Source organism: Pimephales promelas, chromosome 17 (genome assembly GCF_988280905.1).
Source record: "Pimephales promelas chromosome 17, fPimPro1.hap1.1, whole genome shotgun sequence".
Classification (NCBI taxonomy): Eukaryota; Metazoa; Chordata; class Actinopteri; order Cypriniformes; family Leuciscidae; genus Pimephales; species Pimephales promelas.
In genome coordinates, this window is record NC_142785.1 from 20,027,395 (window position 1) to 20,045,051 (window position 17,657).

Sequence of the window (17,657 nt, forward strand, 5' to 3'; positions counted from 1 at the left end):
TATTTAATACTTAAAGACCCATGGAAATACTGAACGTTTTGCGGCCACTGTATAGAGCTGTCCCTGATGGGCATACTGTACAACAGAATACATGAGTCTGTGCGGTAACATATCATGACAATGCTACGGCACACTCATTTTCCACACACTGATGCTAGAGATGGAAACCAGACCAAGGCCTGACTGAAAGCTGGCCTTCAAACAGCCCAATGTCCAACACGCACCACATCAAGAGCCCGCCGGACCTCCACCACAAAGCCTGGAAATAAACCAGCGCCTTTAAATGCAATATGTTGAACATTTAGAAAGATCTATTTAAACTAAAAACACTGCCAACATAGGAAAATCAGAAAGTACAGCTGCTCGTGGTGGCTATATGATAAACGAAAGCATATTTGGCTCTTTTATTTATTTATTTTTCTACAAAAGGACTGGAAGAAAACTGATTACTTGGATTTCACTGATATCAGATAGTTGCAGTATGTTTAAATTCTCCATTTTGTATTGTGGATAAGACTCATCACAACACAGGAATCCCTACTGACAATAATGTCAAACTTGACATCTTCACATGGTCATGACAGAAAAAAAGTAAAGACTAAAAAAAGCAGACTACACAAAAAGGGGAAGTCGGCAGGCTGATTGAGCCGACCACTTATAAAAGAAGAGATATGCAAACTAAGCCAGAAGGAAGCTTGACAATGATACCATAGGACATGCAACAGCGTGCAGCCACATGTCAAAAAAGATTATTGTCCGACAGAGCAGACGCACATAGAGAAGGAGAAGGAGGGAGAATATTGAGAGCTAACAGCACAAGAAACTGTTACAAGAGAATGACACCGAACAGGATATACACACATTAATATGAATCAGACAGGAGAGAGACGAGTGGAGGACAGACACAAAGCAAAATCAAAAAGAGCTCACCAATATGGAGTCCACTTAAATAGGAAGCAAACTCATTGTCCTCTTCAAATTATGAAAGGCAGAAGAAACCAAGACAGATTTATATTAGAGAAAGATAGGAACACTACTGCATACTGAAAGATGAGCAAAACAGATTGCCAATTGCAAGAAAAGACTGTCAGTTTTGTTCATATTACTACTGTATAAGCTGTATTGACAATGATTACACTACCGTTCAAAAGTAGGTCAGTACATTTTTTTTTGTATTTCTGATCAAACAAATATAACCTTGAGCAAAAAAGATCTTTTTCAAAAATATCTGAAAAATCTTACCGACAACAAACTTTTGAACGGTTTACAGACAAGCACAAAAGGTCATATTTCCTTCATCTATTGATCCTCTACAACTAAACCAGGTGGACAGATCTATTGGCAGTGTTCACATTCAACATCCACGACTTTCCACGAGGGCCATAAACTTCAGATTTCTTTTGTCTATTAGACATAACACATAATACATTCAATACGTACCTTACAGATGGGGTAAAATAATAAGTTAAAACATATTTTGCGTCTCTCACAACAAGACTATGAAATACTGGGGGAATATGTTCACAATCACATTCACACGGTCTATCATGGCGAAAGACTAAAATGGGTGGGATTCATTTGAGCACTCATCATTCTAATCTCATTTGAAGTGTAAGACATAGTTGGTCCAGCAAATAGGGATGTATTGTGTGCTTGTGAATGTATGTTTTAGTATACAGTATGAGAGAGATACAGTAGGGTAATGAACTCTTGGCCCCTTTACACACTCTGCTACGCTCCATTAGGCTGTTGTGGACCAATGAATTCTAATCAACCATATCTTCATTGTTCGGGTACTCTATTACCACATACAGGGGTCCCCAGCCAATGATTTAATGGCTATGATATTTCATAGCCGAACCAGAGTTAGTACCTTCAGTCTCCTCCACTGGGAAAGCAAAGAAAGGAATATGATAAACATAAAAAGATTAAAAACAGATCAAGAGAGTGATGGGAAAAGAAAAAAGAGAAACTGACCTACCCCGTTCGACTGTCTCATCATCTTATAAAGGAAAAAATAAATAAAAGGAAAGATAAAGTCATGTGACTGGAAGTACACATTACAAACATGATTTGAAATATAAAAATTAAAGGTACAGTTTAACCAAAAATAGAAATTCTGTCATTCTGTCAATCATTTACTTATCCTCAAATCATTCCAAACCATTTGGACTTTTTCTTCTGCTCTTTAAATAAATTCAATGGGGTGCAATTTTGCCTTAACATTCTTAAAAATGTCTTCTTTTACACAATATACAGGTTTGGAACGACATCAGGATGAGCAAATGATCAGTTTCAATTGGACTATGCCTTTAAATGTTGAACAAATGTAAAAAATCTGTTTGTACTCGATGAAAAGTCTTCAGTATGCCATTAAGTGGTAAACCATTGCTTACCTCATAGGAAACTGCAGCTACAGAACTACTAACAGTTCATAACAGCAAAGAAAGTGTGTATTTGAGTGTGCATGTGCATGCCCGAAGACATGGGAACATTTGGAGTCACTTTAAAAGCTTCCTCCAGTTCATGTGGTCTCAATTCTACTAAACAAGCCTAAATCAAAACACACACGAGCAAAGGGCAACATCTACACAGCATGCCATACACATCCACACAGTCCTGCCAAGAAAGCAATACCATGAAGAGGATGATGGAGGGCAGTAAAATTGTGTGCTATCAGTCAGGAGAATCCTTAGGCATCTTTTTTCTTGTTGGTTTGACACAAACGGAAAAAAAAAAGAAGGATCCAAGGACTTTTAAGGTTTGGGACAAGTGAAGCCACTAAGCTTAGGATAAGAAAAAATGGCTAAGATTTACAAAATGAAAATGAATAATGGTCACATCTGTCATAATTACTGGAGGCGTATTTCAAAGAAATGGAAACTGTGCGAGGCAAGTGCATGAAGCAGTGAACTTTCCTACACCTAGCATGTTTTTCTAGCCATTGTCAGTGATATATGATCCTCTTTTTAAATAGTTATAAAGAGTAAAAAAAAAATCAAAAATTAAAGAAAGCTACCACAGACTGGACTGCACAAACTTTTACATCACAGAATAATTCCAAAAAGTTAGCTGATGCCTTTTACCTCCCACAATTTATAAATTAATCTACAACAGATGATTATTACAAATAAGTAGGAATGGTGAGTGTAGATTAAAAGGGTGCTTAAATTGTTTCCATATCTACAGTTATGACAGAACAATTGGATTGAAATTATATCTGGTCAAACAAACATCTAAAAGGGCACAAACCAAAGCACGTGAATGGGCAGACCAACTGATTCAATGTTTATGAACACAGATTTATATAAATCCAATTGTAGATACCACATGTTCTGTTTCTACTTGATCACTGAGACCCCACGAGGTGAGATCTTGCATGGAGCCCCAGTCCGAGAGAGATTGACAGTCATGTTTAGCTTCTTCCATTTTCCTTTTTTCACGAAGCTGCTTGGCAATTTCCCAGTAACCCTTTCCAGCCTCGTGGAGGTGTACAATTTTGTCTGAAGTGTCAGCTCTCTTGGACAGCTCTTTAACCTTGGCCATGTTAATAGTTTGATTCTTACTGATTGTATGGGGTGGACGGGTGTCTTTATGCAGCGAACGACCTCAAACAGGTGCATCTAATTTAGGATAATAAATGGAGTGGAGGTGGACGTTTCAAAGGTAGACTAACAGGTATTTGAGGGTCAGAATTCTAGCTGATAGACAGGTGTTCAAATACTTATCTGCAGCTGTATCATACAAATAAATAGTTCAAAAATCATACATTGTGATTTCTGGATTTTTTTTTTTTTTTAAGATTATGTCTCAGGGGTGTTCAAATATTTATTTTCCTCAATGTGTGTGTGTGTGTGTGTGTGTGTGTGTGTATATATATATATTACAAATGTAACAATGTAAAAAAATAAAATAAAACACTGTTAAATTTTAACAGACTTTCAATATGATTTGACCGTGAAAACCCTGAAAGTTTAAGCCTCTGTACCTGCCTAGGGGTGTGGGGTTTATAATGGATATGACATACAGTCTCAGCTAGTTGTCATGCTGTTCTGAAAAGTAAGGCTTTATTTGACAGCACATGTCTGTAGTGCAAAGCACTAGCGTATGTTCAGTCATCCAGAGAAAGCCCCTCATCGCTGCTCTTTGAAATATGGACTAACCGCACAGCAGGCAAGTGGACAGATGGTCTTACTTTTAAAGTGCACAATCATGCGGTTTCAAACAAACAATTTTTTTTTTTCCAAGCACACCTATATGCATCTACAACACTTGAGTTTGGATTGATATTGAATACAGACTGCTTCTGGTCAAGTCAGACATGGAGACATTAGCTTTCTGTTTTTCACAAATTGCCATATATGACGTGATTCCGAAAAATTCTACATATGAAAATCAGCATAAAAGCAGGACTTAAATATTACTTATGCTTGTTCATTAAGTGAAACGTAACGGGTTTGCGAAGATGACAGTTTCACGATTCCAGGGGTGGTCCTGGAAAACGCATCAATACTGACAATTCAGTGACGCACACATCAACTTTGACTTTGACTTTTTTTAAGCAGTTTTAAGCAGCCGACGGAGTGACAGAGAAAAATGGGAAAGGTGGGAGGCCAAACATGTGGCTTTGGGCATAAGAATCCAGAGTGGCTAAATTATTCAATCAAGTGTGCGTGTAGCTGTACGGATGACGACAACATGTCGAGAGTGTTGCTGCAGGTCTGTCTCGTGGTGAGTCTTAAGTGTGCCCATGTGTAGAGAGTAACCCAGCATAGCTCCATAAAGACCCCTGATGTCAGTCGGAGGGAGAGATTAGAGCTGTGGCGTACAAACACACGCACACACACATACAATAGTCAAATGTGAGAGATTAATGAAAAGCAGGAGAGGGAGCTTATGTCCAGGCGTGCATTAATGCACATGTACATGAATACATATGTGTGCACATATCTGTCTGGCATCAATCAGGGGAGTCTGGGCTCCCTGTATGCATTCACTTCACCTTGCACTTCCCAGCCCCTCATCTAATCTTTTCCGGTTGCTGTTCCTTCTATTCATTTGTCTAGTCGCAGCATCTGCATTGCATGGGCCTCTCTCATATGACAGTTCAAAAATCATTTCTGCTGTAGTCCAAGAACAAAAGGAGGAGTGTGTGCAGGGCTCAACAAAACGGTGTCTAGCCTGAGGTCAGTGAGAGAGTGTTTTGGGCATTACTGCTGGAAATTTTACATTCAGTTATTTTTTTACAATCATGTTTTAAACCAGAGGTTCTCAACCTGTTTGACTCTAAGGCTGTCTAAGGCTGTTGTCTAACACATTATTTGATATTTCTGCTTTAATAAAAAAAAAAACAAGCAGTCCAAGCTGTGGAGGCATTGGTACAGCTGTCTTTTTAAAATGCCTTTTTAATTGTTGTTTCTTTTTATTTAGTGTGTGTGTGTGTGTGTGTGTATCTTACATCTATATTGGACCACGAGTCTGGAATAAAGTTGAATTGAAGCAATTAACAGAAACCGAGTATTGATGTATTTAATTGAATTGTGTGATTCCAGAGATTTCAATATTCTTTAAAGTATTAAAGTATTATATAAAGTATTTTAAAAAGAACCATTCGTTTTGGAGTTTGATTATATTATATATTAATAATAATGTATTTATTAAAATGCTTTTAAGTCCTCATAGTAGGCCCCATCCCCCTGGCTGAGAAGCACTGTTAAGTTTCTATAATTAAATCAAAACTGTTCATCTTGGTGACAAATCATTATAATTTGTAAACCATTAAAACCTAGTTATCTAGTTGACTGACATGGGTGAGGTTTGTTAAAATTGCAGAACATTTTTTGTAACCACCTTGCAATTTGTAACCACCTTTAATGATACCATTAAAAATGTGAAACGACAAACCAAAGAGTAATGTTTTTCATCATATGCTATCGCTTTCCAGTAAAAGTGTTTGAATGTTACAGGTACATTATATGTACATAATTTCCAGTTTTTGGAGCACTTAAAAAAACAACACAGTTTTATAAAGTGAAATTGTTAAGTACACTTAAATTTAAATGGAAAAACACAAAAATGTCTACTAAATATATATAATATAAATATATTTAAAAATGTGCTAATGAGAATTATTCATAGTGGGACAACAACTAATGGCTTGACCAGGGGGGGGGGGGAAACATTGTGGAGCTGTGTATGTGTTTCAGGGGTTGTTGCATGATTGAGTGTGGTACTTACAAAATCTTTTGCTGGGGGTCCTCTGAAGAGTAGTGATGGTCGGGGGTTTCCAGACTGCAAACCTCCTAAAGGAAGTCAGAGAGAAAGATAAAGATATATAAATAGTAGTAAACAGTATAAATTCACAGAGCTAAATTGGGACAGACAACTATTTACTGATAAAAGTGCGAGTGAGAGCAATCACACATCAAATCTAAACTCAAGAGTCTGTTTGGTCTTCGTATATCATGTGTCACTCATTCACTACCAAAATGTGTCAATTAGTTTCGATTTTTTTTTTTTAAACCTAACTTAATGTTTGGTAATTTAGCAAAAGAAACCTGACTGACAACCCTATTCTGTTGCCATGAGCGTAGCTGTACAGAGACAAGCAGTAAAACCCTCAGATTTCACAGCTATGTGGGGATTACTAAACACTTAACTACAATGCAGAGCTACCTGCCTAAGTATCCATTAGAGAGAGAGAGTGTGTGTGTGTGTGTGTGTGTGCGTGTGTGTGTGTGTGTGTGAGTGAGTGAGTGAGTGAGTGAGAGAGAGAGAATGGTCAGCCAGAAACAGCACTTGCTACTGTACACCTGACAGGTTCAAAATATGTTTTACTATTGAAAGTTACTTTCTTCAAGAGAAACAGAGCAAAGAAACTATTTCCTAAGGCAGCACACATATGCATATACATCAGAGTCCACTTTACGAAAAAGAAAGCCACTGATGTGCCATTTTTCCGTGCGTGGACGTCTAAAGTGGATGTGAACCAGTGCTATCACTGTCTGTCATTACTCATTCCAGCCCAGACAGCCACGGAAATCCAAAGTATTTTGGCCGAGCCGACTTGCACAAAAAGGGGAAAAAAATGATGAGGAATACAAAAAAAAAGGTCAGAAAAGTCATTCCTTTCATAGTAGGGAGTGAAAGTCAGGTTGTAATGGAGTGGAAGAAGTCTGGAATGATCGAGAGACAGAGAGATGGATGCATGAAAGGTGAATATGATATATGAGGGGGCTGGACAGAGGGCGGACAAGATGATGGAGTCAAGGAGGGCTGTTGAATTTAAAACTGGCGATAGTGGGAGGAAATGAGCAGGGAAGAGAGAAAAGCATTGGCTAACCTCTCCTGTAAGTGTTTGGAGGGGATGAGTCCAGCGCGCGGGTTGCCATCGCCCTCGAGTTTGGCCTGCCACCAGGTGGCATCCTCCTGGCTCATAACCTGCAAGATATCTCCAATCCTGAATGCCAAGCCTGCCTCCTTGCAAGGGATCACCTTATCGTCAGCTGGATTGAAGTCAAAAAGCGCCTTTACAAACATCTGAAGAGCAAGAGAGAGAGAGAGAGAGAGAGAAGCAGCTTCAAAACTAACATTAAATGGATTAAAATGAAATAAGAGAAAGATTCAAATCACATCTGCTCCATCCCTCTCTCTAAATAATTACCAAATCAAGGTGCATTTTTGAATAGCAGACATGCTTAATTTACACACGTGTAAAATCTTCTTGGAAATGCTATGCGATTCTCATTAGCGCTAACTTTCTAAAGGAGATCATGAGGTGTTTGGAGGATTGGAGTGATTGAGCAGACGCATCAAATCAATAAAGACAAATGAGAAAATAAAGGGTTACAGAGCAGACGGAGACAGCAAAGTCCCCAAAGCACAGAGCAGTGGCTTGTGTTGATTTAGAGAGCTGCATGTGCAATACAGAAAAATAATGTTACAGGGGAGAACGTTCCCCACAAACACACCAATACATCCTGAGGGAACGCTTCATCTCTCTGTCCTGCACTTCATTTTTCTATCCCTCTTGCACATGTGCAGCCAATTAGCAGCACTTCAACATATTCATTACATGTGCGGAAAACAGTAAACTATTGTCACTGGGTAATACACATGTGGGTTATGACTGAATTTAAAACTAAAACATATTTAAACCATTACAGCACAGTAAAACTAATAGAATAAACCCGCAAAGAAATGGCTCAATAGTTTGGGGTCTATATATATATATACTGTATATACACTGTATAAATTTAGCAAGGATTACATATTTAAAGGAAGACTTCTACTTGTTTAAAATCAATGCTGTTTTTTTAAGCTTTGTATATAATAAAAAAATTAAGAATTTATAATTGTCACAAAACTACTCCAGATACTATTTAAAAAAAATATATTTGACCAACAACAAAAAAACTCAACACATTAGAATGATTAATCCCAGAATCCATTGCCAAGGTTTGAAAAAACCTATATGTGCTTTTTCACCAATTTTTTTTGTTAGTAGTTTATGTTTTTTGTTTATTAGTAAAAAGTCTTTAACTTAATTCATGCCTGCACTCCATTCTGTATTGCCGTTAAAAAAATAAATTAAAAATGCCTTTTTTTTTTTTTTTTATGCCATACACGACCCATGACTAAACACGGATATTATATAAATCGATAAAAAAATGAACTTTTTCTTTCTGCGATTAATCGCAATTAAAATCACTTACATTTTTAAAGATTTATATTAGTTTATATATTTTAGAACGTAATCATTTCACAGTTGATCTACCTGTACAAATGACTGTAGAGACAACATAAAGGCTAGGATCCAAATACAGCTACTGAGGTCTGGATAAAGTTATCAAACAATCTGTATGGCATAAATTACTACAAAACGTTCTTTAGTCAATAGAAGCGAGTAATTTTCTCTGGTCCCTTTGTTCTGTGATTAATTTTACTGACAAAAAGCTTTATTGGCTGACCTTTATAAACCAGCCGCTGCTGCCCGACATCTCACACAAGCAGCATCCTCACAACTCTTTGCCCTCACTTTATTTCACTAATTTAAGACTGCTCTTATGTTATGAGGATACTCGACAAAACAGACATTTTGTCATAATTGTGTGTTATTGTTTGTTCAAGCGCAAAAGTACTTTGTGCGCACGATCTGGTGTGCATATTTCTCTCTCTCTCTGTGTGCGTGTATCATATACACAGGACATCCACAGGCAGCGTGTTCATTTGCATTAATAAGAGCAGGATCATATAATGTAACGTTAACCAAAGGATGACACAAATTAATGGATGCTGCTTTTTGAGTTAAATGTTTTAACACGTTAACCTGGACAAAAATGTATCGCATGCATTAACACATTAATGTTGACAGCCCTAATATATGTCACCTGCGCATCATGGTAATTTTGCTCCGCCAGGAAGCAATTACCAAACTGGTTTTGCGTGTTTATCACACTAAAGTTTTACGAGAGCAAATAAAAATGATTAATTATGAAGGCTATATTTAAATAAATTGATAATATAACATTTTCTTCAAAACCATTACAATTTTTAATGCCTGTCGGATTTTGTCATTTAAGGCCTTAATTTTTGCAAAATCCATTTAATGACTTTTAATGCTTTTCAATGCCCAGCCGAAAACCTGTGTAAGAATCATTTAAGTGTCAACAGTTCTGTCTGAATTTACGTACAGAGCATTGCATCAGTCATTATTGAGGTTTCATGTAGCTCACTTGGTTTAGGAACAGATCGACATAGCTAGACAGGAGCTGAGAGGTTTAGTGCAAATCATTTGTGTTGAAGATGGATGGGAACAAAAGTTCATCTGTCAAGGCAGCAGCAGCCCATAGTACATCTACAGAGAAACCCCTCCTTCCCCACCATCTGAGTTGAACATCCCATATCGGCCATCTCTTTTTCCAAAACTGTCATGTCTGATCGGCAGCAATGCTGATGAATTGTACCTTGGGATCCTTGCTTTGTGCCTCCTCTTTGATGGCTGGGACCACTTTAAAAGTAATGGCACCTTGCGACTGGGACTGTAAACAGAGCAGAATCAACAAAGACACAATCAATAACCTTTTTGGTAAATTACATGAACAATGTGCACTGGTGCATTCTACTTTCTCTTGCTAAAACATTTTTATTTTTATTCTGTAATAGCTAGGAGGAAAACTATTATTAGCCAATAATGTTTTACACATTAACGGTCCAAGCAATTTCCACTGGATAAAACCACCGTTTCACAATACTACAAACTGTTAAACATGCGGTTTATGAGATTTCTAGTTGTCTTCACAAACGCACACATACCAGAATGCGGATTACTTCCTCAGGTTTTTTGTCATCAACAGGGATACCATTAACCTCTTTCAGCTCGTCTCCGACATGTATCAGCCCTGGATGCAACAAATAGCAGTGGATATCAAGAGAAGTTAAGTTTATTCAGTGTGATAAACCATCTCAAGATTTGTGTGTTGGAAACAAACTAAATATCTGGGTATTATTAGGGTACATTTGTGTAGCAAGAGAAGAGGCGCATTAGTGCTCACCACTTCTGTCTGCAGCCCCGCCCCTCATGATGCGCGCCACTATGATCGCTCCAGTACGTTCATCTTTCTTTATGGTGGCACCCTGTAACACACATACAAAGAGTCAACAACTACCCTTGCTTCAAGTAAACACATACATACTTAACAGTGACCAAGTTGAAGCAAATATTAAAGTAAAACAAAAATTGGTTTAATTGGATTATAAATATCTATTAGAATATTCAGTGATTCATAAAGACAGTCACTTGTATCATTCCTGAATACATGTGTTTCTGAAAAAAACTACAGTAGTTAAATTAATGTTTTAATAACTCACTGGAGAAGTTGCGTCCAAATTCGCCTACTTATACTACCTAAAGGTTTGTACTCTTTATAAGGAAAGAAACTCTTTATGATATATTTAAAAGGTAATGACAAAATGTATCTTTACAAAAGTTCACAATGTCAGTGCAAGATGAAATCTAACATGGATAACAGTGAATACATATACTAACTATTAATCACTCAAATCCCCTTTTCTGAACCGTCGGGTCTTGCCATAGACAGTAAAAGAAATGGACAGAGCGATCGCATTGGAACTCCATTGAGACGATTGAAGCCCGTTTTTGGCGATTTTTTAGCACTTCCGTCCCTGACGCGCAGACTCAAACAGAGCTTGACTACGTAGTGGGACGTGAGTGACCCGTCTGTCTTCTAGTGCAGTGGCATGGGAAATCTGAATCATTCCCTTCTGAAACACGCAGAGGCGGAGAGTGTGAGCAGGAGCTGTCCATGAACTAAGAGGAGACAATTTTGCTAGGTATTCTGATTAACTATTTTGTCATTTTGCCTCCACGTTTCCCAGATTGCGCGCAAGCTTTTTCTTATGTCCATACGGTAATCTCTCTACTGTGCGGCCGAGAGTCGCGTGGGTATGATGCAATCGTTAGCCTACTTTCACTAAAACTGCATCTACGGGGCCATAACATAAGCTACAAGGTAATGGATCATTTTATACATTGTCGTGTTTCTTTAGAAACAAGTAAAGGACAAATGGGGTCTTCAAACGCCTCAAATGTAAAGTTATTTGCTGTCAAAGTGACGCCAAAATGAATGGGAGTCAATGGGAATGCTAACGCAAGTGAAGTTCTGCTACAAGATGTCAGCTCCCGCGAGGCTTCAACTTCCGTTCGATGGATTACCCCCTTGGGTCTTGCACATCAACCATCATGTTTGTAGTTTTTAAACACTTTTTATTTGTGTTTACAGTTCTAATCAAATCCTCATCCAACGTGCAATGGGTTCTGGGCAATACCAAAAAATAGAGTGAATGAACGCATCAGTTGAACGAATGATTCAATGACTCACTCCTAAACAATCAATTGCCACTAATTACTGGCATAACTATATAGAAAGACTTTGAAAAATCCGCACAAAATCAGACAAGCAGAATGATACAAACAGTGAAAAGGTCCGGTACACAACAATGCGCGCATGTGATTTTATGTGCGTATACTCCATGTGCAAGAAAGTAAGTGCTCTGTTACTGTGGACTGAGGATACATGCAACAGCTTAATGGCTTAAATGGACTGCAATGACTGCCAAAACAGGAAGCACCAGCTATCCATGACACTGGTCTGCCAACAATATGCCAGCCCTGTGCGTCCTCTTGCCGCCACACATACCCATATGCTACTGTAACAGAGACATGTGGCCAGACACTCATAGCATGGGCTGTAACCACACACACATACACACAGCGAAATTAGACAGCGAGACTAAGACAGCAAGATCCCTAGCAGGGAGCAGGGCCATTCACACACAGACAAGCATGTCAGAACGTTTGAGCTTTAGCCTTCCTTTTTATTTCACCCTCTGTTTTCTGCATCAGTGTCTCTGAGGCTGTTATTATTTCTAAAAGCATCCGTGACAGTGGATGAAGGTGTGGAGTTGGTTCTCTAGTGTGTGTGTGTGTTTAAAAACCAATCAGGGTTTTTACCTTACCTTATTTCAATTGTCTGAGAGAGGTGAAATATCGGCCTTGACGAAAGTTGTTCCAATGGCATATCAATAAGATTCTCACAAAAACCAAAACTTTAAAAGACACTCACACAGACATGGTCCTCTTCTATCTGCATTACCTCAGTAAACCAATTATCTGCTGTCAAAGTCGTTTTGATGACTTGGTCACCTGTAATGATTTTGCGATGTCATTATCATGACTAATACGTTAGCTCAAGGTCGTCGTCTGATGTGTTAAACACAGCCTCTATGATGGAAAGTGCAGCCGATTGTCAACGCTCCTTTCAGAAGTCTGTGAATATTTCCTGTTGATCAAATAATTGGACCAATTTGGTGACCTGGAAGAAGGCGGCGGCGATTGGCCCGGAGCTTTGGGAGGTGACAGAAACCAGTGATCAGCTTAGCTGTTATGTCTCAGCGTGAGATAAAGCAGCGGTGTTAATGACACGGGGGAGACAGAGAAAGGGAGTAAAGAAAGAGAATTAGACCTCTGATGTACCATTTCATTTTGTTAAATGTGATAAAGTGAATGGTAGAACCTTTCCAAAACCTTTTTGTTAGATCAAAACAATAATGATTTTAATAGAATGTCCCTGAACACTGAACTGTCGTGTTTAAACGAGTTTGGAAGCCAATGTGTTGAAACAGTATTCAATAAAAACAATTTTTATTTCACATCAATACCATTACAACACACTCAACAATCAACACCATTAGCTGACATTATTCAGATGTAGGTTTAGCCTGAGACAAACATCTCTGCCTCAGACATGATGGACTTCCTCCAATCACACATAATGCTGAGACACCCATGCTTCACTAGGTTGACTAGCCAAACTCATCACATAGGCACAATTTAGCCATCAGGAACTCCACCTCTGTTAGTCATTCTCACAGCTCACACGATCCTCACAGGTGCAACTTCATTCTCACAGAAAGGTCACTTATAATATGCAGCCGGAGGAAATGAGCAGGTTCTTTGATTGAGCATTTTCAAGGTTTTCTTATTTCCTCCTGTTTCTGAGGTCTGCCCATTAAAACATGCTCTATAAATAGACTTTAATGAAAATTTTTCCTCTAACTGATGAGAGCGAGAGAGAGAAAGCAGAAACTGAGATGGAAGAAAAATTAAGCAAGTTAGAATAAGAGGCCGCGGTTCCCTAAATTACTCATCAGTAACGTAACCCACGGCTGCCTGTTGAGGAGGTGATCAGCTCCATATGCTGAGACTCTTAGCACATAAATGCTTATGACTGTTACTATAAGGCCAGCCAAAAGTGGATGGCTTAATCTGTGCAGAGATCAGATGGACAGCAGTCATTCCTAGGACAGTAGTTCAGTGGTAACTTTTTACAGTAAGGTACCCTCTGAGGCATTTAACATCCTTCTGCATATCCCCTCTCATAAATTTAGACTGCAGTCACAACTTTTCCATTAAGGGACAATATTTGTATTAATATAATAATTAATATAATAAGGCAATAAATACTGGTAAAACTAAGTAATATTTGTAAATATTAAACTAAAACTACTAGTAGGTGGCGGCAAGTCACTTGGCGCGTTTCCATTACAGATTTGTGATGACCCTTATACTGTGAATGGCATTTATGAGGTGTTTCTCTGTGTTTTTCCCTCATTTCTGCTCCAAGGTCTTGATTGTGGCCTTTCTTTGAGGTTTAGAATCCAGTATTCCTGAAATTCTTTATTTCTTTTATGAATATAATAAAGAACTCTCGTATTCAGTCCAAAAACACAGCGCCTTCAGTCAGGGGAGTGTAATGTTTCCATTATTCCAATATTCCTTTTTTTGAATTGCCTGAAAAACCACCTTATACGAGCATAATTTTTTGGGATAAACAGGAGTTTTTGCGAAATTGACGTGTTTCCATTGTGCGTACTTTCAATTTGTAATTTCAATTTGCGCAATGCAAAAGCAGCTATCATTCATCATCGGATACATCAGTCATCAGTGTATTTTCTAATTTGGTAACCACTGCATTTGGAGGTAATTCACATTGACCATCGCTCCAGACTACAGTGTGATGACAATAACTGCTCACATGTACTCTTACTCTCCTGACAGAGACATTAGATGAAGTTGACTGATCACCTTTGCTTTTGTACAAATACAATTTACAAGGTCAATAAATTTTGAGGGGTAAAATATGTTGAGGGGTATTACATACCAATAGGTTAAGGGGTGTGCCTGGTTAGCAAGGCCAATACCAATTCTGCCGCCAAAATACACTATTTCTTTCTTTACAACAATTAGTTATAAAGTTCTATAATTGAATTATTAGTTATATAAACAATACCATTCAAAAATATAGGGTCGGTAAGATTTTTAAAGAGGACCTATTATGCTTTTTTTTACATTTTCAATTTTCTTTCATGTGTAATATTGCTGTTTGAGCATGAATAAGGTATGCAAATTTACAAAGCACAAAGTCCACTCTAAAGAGAGTTATTCTCAATATCAGTAAGCACGGTTTCTGAACTCCCTGAAACATTCGATACTAGTCTTGAGTTTTCTTCAGGAAACGCATCAATATTCCTCATTTACATAATTTCCGTCCAAAGGCATATGCAGAATAGGGGAGTTGCAAATGCGTAGAGTTGCATTAGAAACTCGCAATTTAGGTAAGTGTATACACATTACATTTATGTAGAGATATTGCAAGTGCAAGACCTGTGCAAGTCAAGCAATGGCCAATAGCCATGTTTTCATCCAAAGTTGTGAAGTTAACTTATGTGCAAAAATGGAATATCGCATAAAGAATTTTCAGATAAAGCACTGTTTCAATCCAGTTAGCCGAAGAGTGGAAAATTGTCACTTCCTGATAAACTGACACTAAATAATCACAGAGATATGGATAAGCCACAGAAGCCATTTCAGATGCTGTGCAATGAGATCGGTCAGCTGATTAGTCCAGTTATGCCATCCCCTCGCAGTCGCAGTCACGTCTTTTTATGATGTACACATCGATTAATTTATTCGGTAAATGTGTTTCCATCTTAGTTTATGCACATATTTTCTTATCGGATAAAAAGTTTATCAGACTCAATTGAGCGCAGAATCAAGTTTTTGCACATTTTTAGAATTCATGCACATTTTTTAATTTCTATCCAATGTTTTTTGTGCGAAAATTGTTTATCACAAATTTATTTTTTTTATCACAAAATGGGCATAAAAATAAGTGGATGGATGATAAACTAATAGATTATTATAGACCCCCTTTGGTGCGTATGAATATAAGCTTTCTCAAACACACTATGACATATAACTTTTTTTCAAACGTCATTACAATAAACCATCAAGACAGATCTGAAAAATCAAATTCAAAAAGGAGTGTTTGACACAGAAACACTTAAAGTGGCGTGAAAACAAACAACACTACACACACTCTTCAATTAAATTACCAAGAACCACATGGCTGTGTTTGCTGCAGATTTGGCAGTCGAGAAAGCTGGGGAGGAAAAGACAGCAAAAAGAACAGCAGCGAGGTCATTTAAACACAATTAGCCGCAATTATCACTGCTGATTTATGCCACCTGCGAGTAAACCAGTAGGCAGAAGATACGCGTTAAACAGGGCTATTAAACTTCCAATTATAAACACACACACAAACACATAGTAAGACTCAAAACAAGCATTAAGTGTGTGATGTTCCACTCCCTCTATATAGACTGTTATACTAACCCTTCAATGACCTTCTCAGTAAACACTCAAAATGTTGCTTTAACCCTGCTGCATTACAGTTCTATCATTAACAAGTATTTTGCTGAAAAAGGAAAATTGGGTCTCATTAAGGTAATAAGGCTGAGGAATGGCAGCATATAGGCTGAAAACAGGACATGCCTGAAACGAATGGAAAGAAGAAAGAATGACAGGAAGGTAAATGGGAATGTGTGGAGGTAAAGGGGGAATGAGCGGAAGAGGGAAGTTGAGGCCTGGGATAAAACACTGGATACCATCTTAAATGTCTCCTGCAGTATGACCCTAAAAGCTAGACATGGCCATTTTATATCCTATGAGAAAACACTGCTGAGCAGGTTTACAGCATCTTTTTTTTGTGTCCAGGCTGAAACCAAAATTCTGCACTAAAAATTGCACCTAATCACAACCAATTTTATTTGTAATATTATTTGATATGGAATTTTGGACTAAAAAGAGTCTTCAGTAAGTGGAACAATCATTGCTTGTTTCAAACGTATAAAAGACTTAAATCTGTGTGTGTCTGTGGTTTCACACATCGGATGCATTTTAAGTGTTGCCAGTGTTCACTGTAAATCACCCCACTAAGGAAACATCCCTTTCAGAAGTCAGATCTTGTTTCTTCACCTACACGAGGAAATGCCTTCACAAGACGAGCAGACCTCACTACAAAGAGCACAGTGTGCGTGCGCTCAAGCACCTCCCGTACGCTCTGTAACAGGATATAAACACAGAAGCATGGACACTTGGGAAAATCGAAGCACATTATGCAGAGGAATGAATGCAAGATTAGAATAACAGCAAAAGGTGTGGAGAAAGGCCTTACACTTACATACGAACTAATATATTAGACAAATATTTTTGATAAATAAACAAATAACATTGAACATAATGTTTTATTCTGTTAACAAGGCTGTAGATTATGGTATGTAAAATTTGCCTGGCCATTATTTCAGTCCATCACTGATCCCAGGTAACGTGGGAGATGAGTGACACATTAGCTCTCAGGTCAACATTACCCTCTGTCTGTCTCTCTGTCCTCAATCTCTCACTGAAGAGAACTTTTTTTTATTCCACTCGGAGCCATCAGGGCCATGATGTATTTCTCCTGTGTACACAGATACATCTCAAAAGCGCTAACATGTGTGCTCCTGTCTTTCTCCGTAATGTAATTTGTGCCTCCATTATTTCTAGAAAGTGACATTACCGTAGTGCTTGGTTTTTCATAGCTAACCCAAACTTTATCTACTGTTTGCTTAAAAAGAAAAGGAAGAACAGATGAAAAACTTCAGAAGCAAGAGCTAAATTCAGATGAATGTAGAAATAGACACCATATATGTATTTGGTAATTTGTCCTCCTGTAAAAATCCAGGGCAGTCTACATTTA

General features: G+C 38.0%; 1 protein-coding gene across 4 annotated transcripts in view; it reads right to left on the reverse strand.

Moving 5' to 3' along the window:
* The window catches only part of mpp7a (MAGUK p55 scaffold protein 7a), a 100,836-nt gene that overhangs the window by 30,861 nt on the left and 52,318 nt on the right, over window positions 1-17,657 (reverse strand). For 3 of the 4 annotated variants that reach the window (XM_089122095.1, XM_039661376.2, XM_089122096.1), the window contains 5 exons: window positions 10,554-10,635; window positions 10,315-10,400; window positions 9,966-10,040; window positions 7,343-7,539; window positions 6,238-6,302 (listed from right to left, as the gene is read on the reverse strand). In XM_089122095.1, the coding sequence (XP_088978221.1) occupies window positions 6,238-6,302; window positions 7,343-7,539; window positions 9,966-10,040; window positions 10,315-10,400; window positions 10,554-10,635 (505 nt within the window). Of the gene's footprint in view, window positions 1-930; window positions 973-1,873; window positions 1,889-1,981; window positions 2,003-6,237; window positions 6,303-7,342; window positions 7,540-9,965; window positions 10,041-10,314; window positions 10,401-10,553; window positions 10,636-17,657 lie in introns of all 4 variants that reach the window. The other variant, XM_039661374.2, reaches the window with a different exon arrangement.